The 14,051-nt window shown below is 37.8% G+C and overlaps 1 protein-coding gene across 9 annotated transcripts in view; it reads left to right on the top strand.

Annotated features, from left to right (window-relative positions):
• The window catches only part of LOC577880 (bromodomain adjacent to zinc finger domain protein 2B), a 92,270-nt gene extending 78,239 nt beyond the window's left edge, over positions 1-14,031 (top strand). For 8 of the 9 annotated variants that reach the window (XM_030972748.1, XM_030972749.1, XM_030972750.1 and 5 more), the window contains 10 exons: positions 108-1,611; positions 2,331-2,489; positions 2,898-3,061; positions 3,581-3,741; positions 4,250-4,285; positions 4,727-5,243; positions 6,167-6,313; positions 7,671-7,933; positions 8,439-8,582; positions 9,274-14,031. In XM_030972748.1, the coding sequence (XP_030828608.1) occupies positions 108-1,611; positions 2,331-2,489; positions 2,898-3,061; positions 3,581-3,741; positions 4,250-4,285; positions 4,727-5,243; positions 6,167-6,313; positions 7,671-7,933; positions 8,439-8,582; positions 9,274-9,427 (3,249 nt within the window). In that variant the 3' untranslated portion in view covers positions 9,428-14,031. The remainder of the gene's footprint in view (positions 1-107; positions 1,612-2,330; positions 2,490-2,897; positions 3,062-3,580; positions 3,742-4,249; positions 4,286-4,726; positions 5,244-6,166; positions 6,314-7,670; positions 7,934-8,438; positions 8,583-9,273) is intronic. The other variant, XM_030972752.1, reaches the window with a different exon arrangement.
• Positions 14,032-14,051: the final 20 nt, after the last annotated feature.

The following is a 14,051-nucleotide window of genomic DNA, read 5'->3' as shown; positions in this document are numbered from 1 at the left end:
AATTGTGTGTAATAATCTTTTTTCCACCTTGTGTATTATCATACTGTTGCCTTCTATCTCAATACTGTGAAATATTAATTTCCATTTCATTTTAAATTTCATCACAGCAACATGGCCAGTTCCGAAACAAGATATTTGAAGCATCGCATTCCCTGCGTGCCATGTCGTTTGGCATGGACCGTTACAAGCGTCGCTACTGGGTGCTACCTCATTCTGGAGGGGTTCTAGTGGAAGGAATGGAGAGTGCCATACCCGACGAGTTTGCTGCCCTCGTGAATTCAAACTGTGATGAGGCCACAGAGCCTGTTGATACCAAAGATAATATTAAAACCGAAACCCAAGACAGTACAGTGCCGACAGAACCTGCAATAAAACAAGAAGCTGAAGAGCAAATAAAGCAAGAGAGCGAAAGGACGCTAGAAAATGAGCCTGAAGTGAAAATGGAAGTTGAGGAAGGAAAGTCAGAGGAAACGAAATCAGATGAAGCAAAATCAAAGGAAGGAAAGTCAGAGGATGTAGTTGAACAAGCCTTAGATTTCAGTGAAAAGAAGGAGAGGGACACTGACCAGGCTTTGGATTTAAGCGATAAGACAGGTGCTATGAGAGACGAAATTGCCAAAGGGTCAGAGCAGCCAGAGGAAATGGAGGTATGTAATGGACCTAAAGCTGACGAGAGCAAAGAAGATGCGCAAAACTTGATGGTTGAGAAACCTGAGAATCTCTCAAAGTCAGGCATCTTCCAGAGCGATGATGAGAGTAGGGATAAAGTTGAGGAGGACAGTGAAGCAGTTGTCAAGGAGATCATCAATGATGTAGTGAATGCTGCCGCTAACGGTGTTGATAGATATGCTGCTGATGTTGAGAAAAGTGCTCACAGTCATGCCCAGATGAACGGGGAGTGTGATAAGGACATGAAGGAGGATGAGAGAGCCAGTACCAACGAGAAATCTCTTGAGGAGATCCCAGACCCCAAGCCAGGATTTTTGAACCTTGAGGGACTAGTTCCCAGGTCGGACTCGTCGTCTCCTTTGATTAAACCTTACAATGGTGGTGAACTCATTACAGCTGATCAGCTTAGTAAACTCCCCGGCTCCAAGCTCAACGGAGTCTCGGACTCGTCCAACACGTGGTTCAGTATCTTGCCTCGCCTTCCTTGTGATGAGAACTCCCTCACCAAGTCAGAAAGCGCCACCTCTGTGGACTCCTCCCAGGTGGAGACGACGTCCACATCGCAGACCACTGCTGATGGCAGCCAGGTCTCTGCCGCTACAGCCGCTGCGTTCCCTGCCGCCGCGTTCGCCTTCAACCCCTACATCTACCACATGCCCATCCCCTTGATGCCTATGGGCCAGATGAACTCTTTCCTGGGGACATACGCTGCCTTTCCCCAGATGGCTGCTATTCCTATGCAGCAGATGGGTCCCACCTTGAACGAAAACGGGACAGAGGCTGAACAGGCTGTGGCCATGGAGCAATGCTATGCTCACAATCTGATCAAGCAGGAGAAGTCTGAAGAGACAGAAGAAGAAGAGGAAGAGAACAAGGCCATTGCGCAGATGAAAGCTGTTCTAGCTCAGATCGAGGCTGCTAAGGTTGAACCCATCCCAAAGAGTAAGTCTTGGATTGTCTCTGTAGATGATAGAACAGTTAACCAATCTAATAATACTTGAAACGGTATATTTTTATCAAGGGAAAGAGCAACATGGTTAAGTACCAGTCCTAGGTCAAATCAGTGTGATAGTACCCTTCGATATGGGTAAATCGTCAGTTTATTTGTTTCAAGCACTTTAATTCTCATAGTTCCTTTAATATATATATATATATATATATATGTCTCTCTTGACTTGCTGTTATGGTACTCTGACTCAAGAGAAGTACAACATCAAAGAACCACAACCCTATTATTGTTTTGGAACAAAATTCTCATCTTGAGGTCTTTTAACTAAATTGGTAAGGGAACCAAGTGGTCTCAGTTTTAAGCCTATGGGATCCAGACAAATTATTAGGCAACAGGTCAAAAGTGTAGTGTTTCTATATATATATATATATATATATATATATATATATATATATATATATATATATATATATATGAACTAAATTATTAAGCAACCTGACAGTAACAGGATTTGTGTACACAGTACAGGGCCCCATTTCACAAAACTTGTCATCGGTGACAAATGACACTTATCGTTATAAGCTACTGAAATCCTTGCTTCTGATTGGTTATCAGCAGATTTTCCACTGATCTTTGTAATTTGTCATTGAAAAAAGGCTTTGTGAAACAGGTCCCAGGACTAAGTGTGTCTTTACCCTATCTGTTTCTGCAGACTTACAGCATGGTTGGTGGTACGTCTCCAACCCAGAGAAGATGGCCGACATCACACGTAACCTCTACGGGCGGGGCTTCCGAGAGAGGAGTCTTCAGAAGAGCCTACAGAAATACACTGAGTTCTGTGCCAAGGCCTGCACTAAAGGACTTCATAAGAGTGAGTAGCAATCTTTAAATTGCAATAGAAATTCAATTTAAAAAAAATGTCATTGCTGATGTACCTTGTACCCGGTGTTCATTTCTCATGGATGGTCCTCTGGGAACTGTGAGTGGAAGTATCACTTGACAAGAATAAGTGCTTTATAGAATTGTGGTTTAGTGTGGAGTGTAGAATTGTGTTGTAGCATGGATTCGTATTATTCGCTTTTATTTGTAGGATTGCAGTTTTGAACATTCTGCTGGATCCAGTGTTTGTATTGCATTACATGTAGACTGTTCCAGAGCATTGCTGCTTTGGGAAAAAATAAAAGAATCAGCAAAGTCTGATAAAGACAATTGAATCATTTGTTTGTGTATTCGCCTGCTAATTTCATTAAACTGTTTTTACATTGTTTTATTAAAACAGCCTTGAAGATGGCAGCGAACCCCAATGTGAAGGAGGGAGGCTACGTGGATCCCGACCCTTCCCACAGTTGGAACGAGGAGCTTGCCTTCAACATTGAGAAGGAGATGATCATTGCTATTGAAGCCATGGAGGAGAAACTTAACCAGGGATTTATGCAAACCAAGGTAGGAATACAGGGTATAGATCTATGAAAGTGAGACAAATGGTAGAGGGGGTTATTTCTAAAAGAATCCAAGACTTTTGTTTGTGTTTTGGTTCGTCCATTTGGCAAACCCATGTAACAAACAATTTGGGTGTGTATATCCTTACTCAAAGCATTTTTGTACAGCTGTCTCTCACCACCCAGGTTATGAATGGGTAACTGGCAGGATTTATTAATTAAATGCACTGTTGTTGTTGTTGTTGTAAACAGTGGTTATTATTATTAATAGTAGCAGCAGTATCAGTGGCAGTATTTCTGTGAGTATCTCCATCAGTGATTTGCACTATTGTCACAGAGGGTCCTGTGAATTGTTTGTTGATAGCAACCTCTGGAGTTCAAATTAAATAAAAAGCTAGGGTAATAATATTGAAACACTCATGAAAGTGTACAAGGACATATCAAAATCTAAATGTGATCTGTGCAATACAAGAACTTTTTTATATTATGATTATTTTTTTATAATTATTTGTCTATGTGCCAGGATTGGGTGATCCCTGACAGAGCCACAGAGAGCCCTGAACTTGTTTCGTGTCAAGCAGCCAAGGAAGCCAATATTGACTTGGTGGACTTTGCCATCCAGAGGCTACAATCCTTTGAGAAAGCAGTAGAGAGGAGATACCTTAGACCACCTCTTGGATTTAGGTAAGTTCCAAGATAATTAAAAATGTGGAATATACAAGAAAAACAGGTTCACATGTGTGTGTGTGTGCGTGTGGTTGGGTTTTTATCAGTTGGATTATTTCCATCGGAGGACCAACCTTTAACGTTGTAATCTGAAAGACAGTACTCAATTTTGAAACCAGGGTCTGTCAAAGTGGGTTTGAAGGCAAAGACAGAGCTATCCATAGTGCTAGCACAACTCACATCTCTTGATTCTCCATGTTTGATATTATCAGGGGAGGGGGGGGGGGGGTTGATTATCCATCCTTCAATCAAGATTTTGTTGTTGATGTTATAAGTAGAAACGAGGTTCAATGTTATGATTTCACTATATATTCTGCCTGTGGAATGTAGAAAAATCCACATTGTAACCAAAAGAAAAACTGAAAGAAGAAAAAAAAATACAAACAATGACTTTGAGAAAAATTAAACAAGTGTGATTCTAAGTATTTTCACTGACTGTTTTATATCTTTTCTTCTTTTGAAACAGGGATCACACTACCTTTTCTGTGGATGCAGCAATAAGGTAAAGTCACTTAAGGTTCTTTCTGAATACTCTTGAAATATTTGAATAACTAGTTAACTAAAACAGATGAACAGATGGACAGAAAAAATACATTTATGCATTAATGTAAGAGGTTGCGTATCCTCACATGTTCTCTTGAGGTTTCTGTGGTAAATGGTTGAAAAGAACATGCTGTTTACCACAAACGCTCTAGTTTGAATTGTGTATCCGATCTAAAGGTCAGAAGAGGATGTAATCATCTTTGAAATAAATTGTAGAAAATACATAGGTCAAAAAGGCTTGTGCATAGATGTACTTTGGCCTGTATTTGTGTACGTATATAATCTACATGTGTGGTTATTGAATACACATACATGTAGTTCTTATCTAGGTATTTGATCAATTGGTGACCTAACTGAGATATATATCCATGTAATTCTTTTTCATTATTCATATGAACAGCAAAGAGGAAAAGAAGAAGGAAAGGGAAAGGAAAGAGAGGGAGAGAAAGGAGCGAGACAGGAGAGAGAAACTGAGAGAAGCAGCCCGCATCAAACGCGACGAGGAGGAGCTGCAGCTGCGTCTTCAGCGACAGGCTGGCATCATACTCAACTTCAATGAAGATTCCAACACCACCGAGTGCGCCGACAAGGAAGACGAAGACAAGACAGAGAGGATGGAGGTCGACGATGACGACAGGACGCTGGTCGTCGACGAGGCTTCCATGGATGTTTCCAAGTCCACGCACGAGGAGGAAGAGGATAAGCCGGAGGAGGATGGAGAGGCGAAGAACGACAAGGATGATGAGCATCATAATTTGGATGACGAGGAGGGAGATGGTTTCATCCGATCCGACGTCCCAAGAGGCATGTCAAGATGGAGGAGATCGGTGGCCGACTGCTCCTCTGCAGCTCAGCTCTACATCTGTATCATCATGCTGGATAGATGCATCGCATGGGACAAGTCCATCATGAAAGCTGTGAGTATCTTATCATACATGCCCGAGTCTTTTCATTCAGTGGTTTGATAGCTAGAGAGAACCCAGTAGCCCCCCAACTCATCAAGCATTTTGTTTCATCCAAAGAACAAGTCCTCTGTTCAAAATAACATGATGCCACAGCAATTTAATGTATTATTGGGTAAGTTATGAATGAAAGCAATACTTGTTTGGAATACCCAGACTTATTGCTTTAATACTTAAACCAGGTGGCCCTGTAGAAGTCACATGACTTTGGGAGAATTCAGTAGTCAGCCGGTTTAGAAAACAAGCCATATGGCTTTGGTTTTTTGCATGCTGCAAAAGACGCATGATGCATATTCCAATCTTCATGACCATGTAGATATTTATTTCTCTCATTTTAGTTGTAGCTTCAATGTTTTCATAGCTTTTTCATATACCAACCTTATTTTTTCCCTTTTTTGTTAGTTTGTAAAATTTAGATAGTAAAAGTAAACATGTGTTTGGGCAGAAATTTTGTGTTTAGAAATAGAAGAAGTAGTAGAAGCCATTGTAATAGAGGTTTGAGTTGTGAAAGTAAATTTTGTCTTCAATATTTTCAACTAGTTGTTTGTGTATTCGTACCAAATTAGTATTTATGCAAAGAGAAACTGCCTTCATAATGAGTTGCTCTCAGTTCTCATGCAGTAGTTGATTATGAGATCCATGCTTATATTCTTGCATTGGTTAACAGCAAGCATTTGTAGTTTCCAATGGAGTAGTTGCATTATAAGCCATCCACCCCCACACACAGGTATCCATTCATTCATCGGTAATAGTAGTGTAATACATTACAGTAGATCAGTGCATGCATGAATGATTTCATCCCACAAGATTAGTCTTGAATACCCAGCCTCTTTGACGAAACCCAAGCCTCCCTCTCCCCCTCCTTCCCCTGCATGCAGTCTTGTAAGGTGTGTCGGCGCTCCTGCGATGAGGCTAAGTTGCTGCTGTGTGACTGGTGCGACAGAGGCTACCATATGTATTGTCTCAAACCCAAAATAACAGAAGTGCCAGAGGGAGACTGGTATTGCGACAATTGCACCCAAAAGGTAGAATCTGACAACAACAAAATTACTTGCAAAATGTACATTTTTTTTGGCAGTTTTTTTTTTTAAAGGAAAAAAATAAACACAACAAACTTAACAGAGAAAAAAAGAACGAGACTGATTTTTATATACACCAGCTCACCAGAAAAGAAGGAAATGGCGACATGTTTGGTTTTGGTTGATGTGACAGCTAATATTCCAGTGAAAAAAGAAAGTTTTGTTTGCTAATATTCCCTCTGTCCTTTACCCTCTCATTTTCTTGACTTCATATCTTAACACTAACAGTCCTTCAGTCTTTAATTTTGCAATTGAGAAACCTTATAGTTCTCATGGATTGATGATATTTTTCAAATAATCACTTCAACAGTAAATAACCATAATTTCTAACTAATATTCTTTCACTTTACATTTCATCAAACATTTTCCTCTTTATTTATACCTACATTACAACCATTAACTCTTTTTCGACTTTCATTTTTTAACATCTAATTTTCTAACATTCATTTCATTTTTGGCATTACATGTATATGATATTATTTCATCTTATTTCCTTTTTCGGGAGATGTACTTGACACACTGCTGCATCTATTCAAACATTTGGAATGATTAGATACAAAGAAAGGAATGTAGGGAACTGTAATCGTCATATAAGTTGAACAAATTTACATTAGTGTAAAGGCCAAGATAATGGTGATGTGTACGAGGCATTTTGCTCAGATGTTTGTTTACTGTATCTTTTACCATTTTTCAGTTTAAAAAACAATTATTGTTCTCTTGTATATATAGCTGCATGATGCATGATATTAGAATTTGTTTTAGATGAAGATTGCATGACTCGGTTTGTGAAGAAACTCAGTATACATATATGATATCTGAACGACCTTGTATAATGTTACTTTGTTTATTTTGTTCGATAGAGAGATGAGAAAATAATGCTATGTTCAAATGATAGGAGAAAGCAAACATAAGGACTATTGAAAGAATAATGAGAGAATGATATTTCCTTGAGATGTCCTCGTACAATGCTCCATGCTCTAACACAGTCCATGATCCATTTATTTATATATATAGATATGTTTGTGTATACGTTCTTTAAAATATTGTGACCTGCATGAGCAATTCATGTGATGTGTCTCCAAATTTATCATCCTGACGTTAGAAGAATCCAACATACCAACTTCCCAATCAAGAACGTAAATCCTGAATCCAGCATCTCTCCATTATAAATAAGTTCAAATATATTATTAACATCACGACTAGTACGTTATCTCAACCATAACCTAGCCTTTGCGTGCATAACTTGTATACCATCCACGAGGACCGCATCCATTGAAAATTTCTCTTTTGAAAAATCATGCAGCCCTCATCGCAGCAAGCCAAGAAGGAGACACCCAGCAAGAAGAAGAAGAAGAGCAGTAAATCCAAGAAATCCTCCGAGTCCGGTCGCAACACGCCGGTCATGGATGCGGCCGGTAGCCCTGCAGCAGCAGCCTCCTCAAAGGACGAGACGGACAAAGCAGAGAAGAAGTCCGAGAAGAAATCGGAGAAGAAATCGGAAAAGAAGTCGGATAAGAAATCCTCCAAGAAGTCGTCTTCAGTGCCAAAGGAACTCCAACCTTGCAAGTAAGTTATGAAAAATTGCTCCAAGTAGAATGGTTTAGTTTGATTGGGTGATGAAACAAAAGTTGGATTTGTAGGTAATTGTATATGTAATATATAAAACTAATGAGAGATTTTAAGAGCAAACAAGGCCCTGTAATAAATGTAAATGTTCAATATTTGTCCTTTGTGAAAAGTTATTGCATCTCGACATTTAGAAGCCACAATTAAAGATATGCATGAAGACTACAATTAACAAAGAACATTATGTTATAGTCATAATCAAGAGGTTGGAGTCTTTGACTTGACCATTATTAGCTTAGACCAGGCATCTTGGAGTTGTTCCTTCTTGTATAGTATTGGGTACCTCAAGGGATATATTTCTTATAGTGCAGTGGCACATATTATCGCTGCTGGGGTTAAAGTCATAGCAAGGATGTCCGAAAGCGAATCTACAAATATTCTGTAGTAGGTTTTTTTTACAAATGCTGCATATCATAAATAATAATATGATTATTTTTTTTTAAAGGCAAATCCTTGGTGAAATTGAGAAGGAGCAAAACTCATGGCCGTTCATGGCTCCCGTCAACACTAAGCAGATTCCTACATACCGTAAGATCATCAAACAACCGATGGACTTCAGCACCATGAAGAGCAAACTCAAGGAGAAGAAGTAAGTCATTTCATTGTCTGTGGCATTTTTAGTGTCATTGTCATTACCATCATCACCATCATCATTGTCATTGCCATAGGCATACCCATTGTCATTGCCGTAGTCATTTCCCTCTTTCAAGATTTGGCAAATGAAATTTAAATATGGATTAGATATCCATTAGATAGCTCAGTCGGTAGAGCAGTGGTCAGTCGAACCAAGCCTTTGGTAAGGCATTAATCCTCATTACCAGGTCCCTCAGAGAGGACCTAAAGCCGTCGGCCATCTGGTTGCTTACTAACAAGCATTTATGCTTTCTTAGCAGTCGGGTAAAATAGCCACCACCACATCATGTGGCAGATATGGGTCAAGTCAGAGAAATATAACCAACCTCAAACCTCATTGTGACCAAGCAGCATACTAAATTTTAAAAATTAATTGAAAGAGAGAAAGAAATGAAATCAGATCAAGTACCCAATGAATGGTGTGTTCAGAGAAATCTCAATGTGATAAATTTACTTTCATTACAAATTGTTATTAGAGAGAACCTGACAAACTCCACTATTTGTTTTTTGTCATTGATTTATCTTTATACACTTGTAGGTAAATAATGTTCACAGTCTTTTGAATAATGAAAAAGACCTGTGTCTTGTTTACTTTCAATGTTGACATGGAACTCATCTTCTTGTGTCCTCCTCTTCTTTGTGTACAGATACAAGACACTAGACGAATTTGCAGGCGATGCACGTCTCATTTTTGATAACTGTGAAACGTTTAACGAGGACGAATCTGAAGTGGGCCGGGCCGGGCACGCAATGCGTTCTTTCTTCGAGACAAGATGGATGGAGCTTTCGGAAATGTCATAATACTTTTCATTCAAGCAATCAAGAATTAATATAAATAAACCTTCGCAATGTCCTCCACGTACGAAACAAAGCTCTTAAATTATTGTATTTCTGAAGAGTAAGTTTGACAAAAAATGTTATTTTGGAATAATCTATGCTTGATAATAAGACGTTCGTGTATTCAATGTTTGTTCGTTTCTGTGACTGAAGTTTTCATCATTATTGGTATGGTGTCCACCTGTACATAGCTAACTGTAGTATGTCATTAGTTGTTGAGTGAATTGTGTTTGATCGGCAGCTGCCTTGTAAATTGATCTGGATCAGTTTCTTGCAAAATTCCTCGTGTTATTTCCTCCACATCAGCTTCCGCGACTACTTGAATGAATTGTAAATGCAGCCACGCTGATTGACTGATATTTTTAGATTTGTTATTGTCGATAGTTTTGGATGCATGATGTTGATTTTAGTCTAGTCTGTAGTCAGTAATAATCCTACCTCAAAACTCTGACTCTCAATCATAATTAGCATTAGAGACAATCTGTGAAGTCATCAGACTCAAAGTATAAATCATGGGTTTCCTTCAATGTAGCGCTTAAATCCATTAACATTGAATGGCCTTACAGGCATCGAAATCACATCTAGGCGTTTTCTCAAAACACGCAACTATTTACCACGCTTTATTTATTTATATTTGTAATATGGATGAGTGTATGTTATTTGAATACAGATTGCAAAATGCAGAACGAAAGAGGAGTCTCATAGTATAAATTCAACTCTCAAACATTGTGGGCATTGTGTATGAATATTTCATTCTGTTTTCAGTAGATTAATCAGATTTTGAGAGTAGTTGCAGGTCCTACTATGATGTTGTGGTTTATACATGTATCGACCAATCAGATGACACCAAAAGAAAAGTATTTATTCATCTAGTTTCTGAATGTGCTGGTAACCCTATAATGAAGCTAATTTATTTACATTAATGAATTCCTTCCATTCTATCCATTGAAAATTGTTATTATTTATTTGATTATGATCTATGGAGTAATTGTATGTTACTATGTAGGAAAGGAAGTTTTGTCACTTGTTACAATGTTCATGCTACTGCAGTATATCCACTTGTTTGTATCAACACGGTAGATTTTCCATTGTACAGTTGAAAAGTCTAGGCATAGTGTAATCTATACGATCATTTTTGTATGAATTGGGCATTAACAGCCTTTAGAAACATGTGTCTAGCAGCTACTTTCAACTTTTTCCAAATGTATGATCGTCCTACATGTTTTTCCTTTCTCCTGCTCATATACACAACCATCCCCCCCCCCAGAAAAAAAAAATCCCACACATGTTTCTTGTATCTTCTTCCTATCATATTTTAGGTGACATTTTAAGAGCTTTAAAGACTTCAATGTTGAACCGATATGGTTGAATGTAAATTGATAGTTCAGATGCCTTGACAATTTCCAAATTTGAGTTTGAGTTTTATGAAATTCCTACATTTAATGCAATATTTACCAGTTAACTTGTACTTGTACCAGGAGGTCTAGGGCAAACAAAATGGGGCAATATTATGTGAATAACTTGCCAGTGGTATTTTTAAAGGGGAAAGCTGAATTATTAAGGTTAAAAAAGAAATGCCAATAATTCATTCTGTGTATGCAATGCCCTTGACACAGAGCTATAAAGCTCTAAATCTATTTTCAGGAATCATGGGATATTTCTATATCTATAGGGAAGGGATAAGAAGGGAGGGGAGGGGGGGGGGTGCAAACAGAACTACTCTCAGACTCTGAAATGTCCTGTATTACATGTATTCACAATTCGGCGGTAATATATAATTTTAAGATCTGCTCATAAAAAGCCCAATTGTTTTAAAGTCCATTACAGTAATGAATAAGGAGATTTGCGAGATATATTTTGCAGATTTTCTCTTTGAAGGTGAATATTGAAAGAATAAGGAAAGGCAAATAAAATGGGTGTTCACAGAATGCCCCTCCATACAAGCCTTACACCCCATTTGAAAACAATTCAAAACTAGCTATTCTTCTTTGGTGGCCTTGCATCTACGTTGTATGTAGTCTTTCATGATTTCATCTCACCTTTTCAAACATTTCAACAAATGTGGGAGAAAGAGAGAGAAGAAAAATGACATGATTGTGTTGGTATTTCCATTTTGTAGCTTCCTTTTTCATCTCTTCCTGTCAAACTATGATAACAAAAGGTGAATATTGTAATAAATTTGTCAACAGACTTTTATTCTCATATTGTTAGACGTTCTACAAATCAGTGAGTACTTGTAGACCGGCCAGATTAGATGAGTTATTTTTTGTGAGTTTTTTATTTTGTGATGATAAAGCTTAAACATTGGACCAAGTATCATATGTAATATATCAGATATTCAGTATGAATCTGTTATTGTGTTGTGAGTGAGAAGTAGTCCGTTTATCTCGATGATGAAGTGCAACAGTATTTTTGTTCTAATAGACATTCTAAGGAAGGAATTGAAACTTGATGTGAACAAGGTTTTTTTTAGGAAGTTAAGAGTTGTAAATTGGTACTAGCCAGCAGTGCACAGTTTTATGTGTTTTGGAAGTATATTCTTAGCCAAGCCTTGTCAATGGAGAATGATACCTGTAAAGGGCACAGAATAAGTGTGGATATTTACTTATTGATGTTAATGTGAATATATAAAGGTGGAAAATCTTTACCATGTACATGTATCATGTGTTACGTAGCATCAGGAGAGTCATGGACTGGCAGACAAGATTTCCATTTTGTATATTAACAAGGCAGCGTTGTTGAGTACTGCATCACAAAATGGACGATAAAAAAGTTTATCTTGATGTGACCCGTTAGTCTGATATGATCCATATGATATATTCTTGATAATTCTGTGTCTTGCCCCGGTTATTTATGAAAATCAATTGTATATGTATTCAAATTGCGGCAAGACGACATGCAATCAAATGCCATATGGAGGCCTCTCTACAATAATCTATTGTCATAATCAAAGAAAGGCCTTTGAATCTACACAATACAGTTTATCAATCATGTGATTTGGATGTCTTCAGTATATAAATACATAAAATCGTCTCTGTACAGGTTGTTCTGTGTTCCTCTTCAAGAGTACAGTATTTTTTCCTCCACCAACCAGTGTAAAACTGTGGATGCATTGTAGAATTCCCAACATGTTTGAATGTACTACGAGACTACATACCATGCAGATAGTTTGCATTTCTTTCCTGTTCTGTGTCAAAGTTTTACATAACTATTCTGTAAATTGCTCAGGTTAAAGCATGAGCATAGATTGGTAAAGTTGATCGTCGGAGTTGCTTTATAGTTGACCACTTGTATTTCATGAACTTGATACTAAAGAACAGCCCAGCTTTGATCTAGAAGCATGTATAATTTTAAAATAATCAATTGACAGCCTGTTTATGGTTTATACACATTTGTGGTATTAATTCCATGCAAGACATACAGCAATATGCAACCTCCAATTTTCAAATTCCACCCCAATAATTCAGTAAATGAAAGATGTTGTACTTGTACACCAATGTTGTACATGCATGAATGTATTCTATAGTATACCTTTGCTTAACTTCAATACTACAAAGAGTGGACAGGAATAGCGCTACCAGCAAAGTGTCCAATCGCAAACCAAGGTACCATCTAACCAAGGTCTGTCAATTTAAAATAACACACCAATGTGTTATTATTGATTTGCTAATACATGCACAACAGGTATGCCATACAGCTATGAAATGCATTTAAAACCTTACTCTTGGTAGGACTCTGAAAAGATTGCCAATACACTCAAACCGTCTTATTAAGGCCACACAAGGGAAACACAGAAAGTGACCACCCTAGACAGGTGACCTTTAAAGACAGGTTCCCGTTATAGACGGGTTCTTCAAGACACGTTTCCTCCTAGAGAGAGGCAATTCAGGCGACCACTTCAGGTATCCCCCCCAAAACCAAGTCTATGTACCTCCCGGAAGATGCTTGTGCAGTTAACTAAATAGTTTCATTCACATTTCTTGCTATTCCTCAACAGAACAACCCCCTACCTCTGCAGATAGCTATTGTGTCTTTAAATAGTTTTGTTAGCGATCATTAAAAAATAAACCGTATTGGCTGGAGCTACTTTACTGTCAAAGAGCCATTGCAACGCAATAGTTCATTTTCCTTTGCTCAATTATTGTTTTTAAACATTTTCTGTTTATATACAGAAGTCAAATAAATGAAACTGAACCTTACAATGTGCACTACCTTGGACTCTATTGAACCGATGTAGTTCATGAAACAGAAACAACTGTACAAGTTTTGATGTATAAGAAAATGTAATAGAACCTTGATTTTATTTTGTCGTAGCGTTATTTTGCTTCTGTGAGATTCAGTGTTTGTGTCATAGGTGCAAAAGCTATGTTTCAAATCGCCCATTATTTTTTTTGTCATGTGTTTATTTTTTTCTTCTCTTTTCAATTGATGTTGTACAGTATGAGTAGTAGATGTGATTGTATAGGAATAGTGATCAGTTTTGTAGCTGGAAGAAAGAAAAAAAAATCATTTGATTGAAAAGTGTCTTGTGAGAAAAAAAATAAAATGTTAGACTGAGACCAAACAAACTCTTGTTGATGTACTTTTT

This window comes from Strongylocentrotus purpuratus, unplaced genomic scaffold, assembly GCF_000002235.5.
Source record: "Strongylocentrotus purpuratus isolate Spur 01 unplaced genomic scaffold, Spur_5.0 spur5_scaffold_6, whole genome shotgun sequence".
Classification (NCBI taxonomy): Eukaryota; Metazoa; Echinodermata; class Echinoidea; order Camarodonta; family Strongylocentrotidae; genus Strongylocentrotus; species Strongylocentrotus purpuratus.
This window is presented reverse-complemented; position numbering and strand designations above follow the sequence as displayed.